The sequence below is a fragment of the Cariama cristata genome, unplaced genomic scaffold (genome assembly GCF_000690535.1).
Source record: "Cariama cristata isolate BGI_N322 unplaced genomic scaffold, ASM69053v1 scaffold30765, whole genome shotgun sequence".
NCBI classification, from domain to species: domain Eukaryota; kingdom Metazoa; phylum Chordata; class Aves; order Cariamiformes; family Cariamidae; genus Cariama; species Cariama cristata.
In genome coordinates this window covers 5,989-7,185 of record NW_009618593.1, presented here as the reverse complement: position 1 = coordinate 7,185, position 1,197 = coordinate 5,989, and the positions used below count along the sequence as shown (strand labels likewise).

At 61.1% G+C, this 1,197-nt stretch overlaps 1 protein-coding gene across 1 annotated transcript in view; it reads left to right on the top strand.

Moving 5' to 3' along the window:
* Positions 1-227: 227 nt before the first annotated feature.
* Positions 228-1,197, top strand: part of UAP1 (UDP-N-acetylglucosamine pyrophosphorylase 1) — a gene marked incomplete at its 5' end in the record, with an annotated part of 6,628 nt that continues 5,658 nt past the window's right edge. Inside the window, 2 exons of the mRNA XM_009700923.1 lie at positions 228-424; positions 703-875. Coding sequence (XP_009699225.1) covers positions 228-424; positions 703-875 — 370 coding nt within the window. The remainder of the gene's footprint in view (positions 425-702; positions 876-1,197) is intronic.

Here is a 1,197-nt window from a genome sequence, read left to right as displayed (position 1 = left end):
CGCTACAGCTGGGTGTCCCCCTGCACCGCGCAGGGTGAGGTAGGGTTTTGGAGACATGTGTTGCAAGGAGGGGTGAAGCCCTTCGGTGGCTTGGCAAAGAGGTGGGACTGCAGATGGTCAGATCCTTCTAAATGTTTGTGGGGGGAAGGAGCCTGCCCTGGGTGGAAGCAGTTCCCCACGTTTGAGGTGAGGGCTGTGAGACCCTGCCTCTCCTCCCTGCTCATCAGGTCTCTTCTGCACTGCGACAGGTACATCATGACAAGCGGCCGGACTATGGAGTCCACCAAGGAGTTCTTCCTGAAGCATCACTATTTTGGCTTGAAGAAGGAAAATGTCATCTTCTTCCAGCAGGGCATGCTGCCTGCCCTGGGATTTGATGGGAAAATCCTGCTGGAGGAGAAGGGCAAGATTGCTATGGCACCAGGTCGGTGGCTGGGAGCTGGCGGAGGGTTGTGTGGGGGCAAGACATGGTGCTGAGGACAAGCTTTTGGAGCTGGAGCCTGCGTAGGGCAGTCTTGCAGCATGACGTGGCCCACGGGTGACGCAGGCTGGGAGGTGTCCGTCTTGGCGGGGAGGACCAGGGTGGGGTATGGCTGGGCCAGTGGCCCTCCACCCTGGCTCTCTGGGGAAGGAGGATGAGCATGGGCAGCTGACAGGACAGCCAGGTGTTGCTCTGGTCCCAATGGTTTGTCCCCTCTGCAGATGGCAACGGGGGCCTGTACCGGGCCCTGGGGGCACACGGCATCATGGAGGACATGGAGCGGAGGGGCGTGCAGAGTGTCCATGTCTACTGCGTGGACAACATCCTGGTGAAAGTGGCTGACCCCAGGTTCATCGGGTTCTGCTTGGAGAAGGGAGCAGACTGCGGGGCCAAGGTATGGTTTTGGGGGTGGGCAGGCACCGCTTCCCTGGAGCAGGGTAGGATCTGTCCTACTCCTTGCCTGGCTTCCCTGAATCCTCACCCTTCCTTCGCTGGGTTGTCACAGTCAGGAAGGGATAGCTAAGCACCGGGAGCTCGTGGTTGCTGCCAGAGTCCCACCCGCCTCTCAGGTTTGGCATCCTGGGGGATGTGGGGCATCGCTGGCCTGTGCCTAGCGCTGCTCCTCTCCTACCTTGCACGGGGACGTGGCACTGACAGCCCCAGGCCTCACAGGTCCCCGAGTCACTGGGGCTGAGAGCTACCGGGGAGCCCCATGG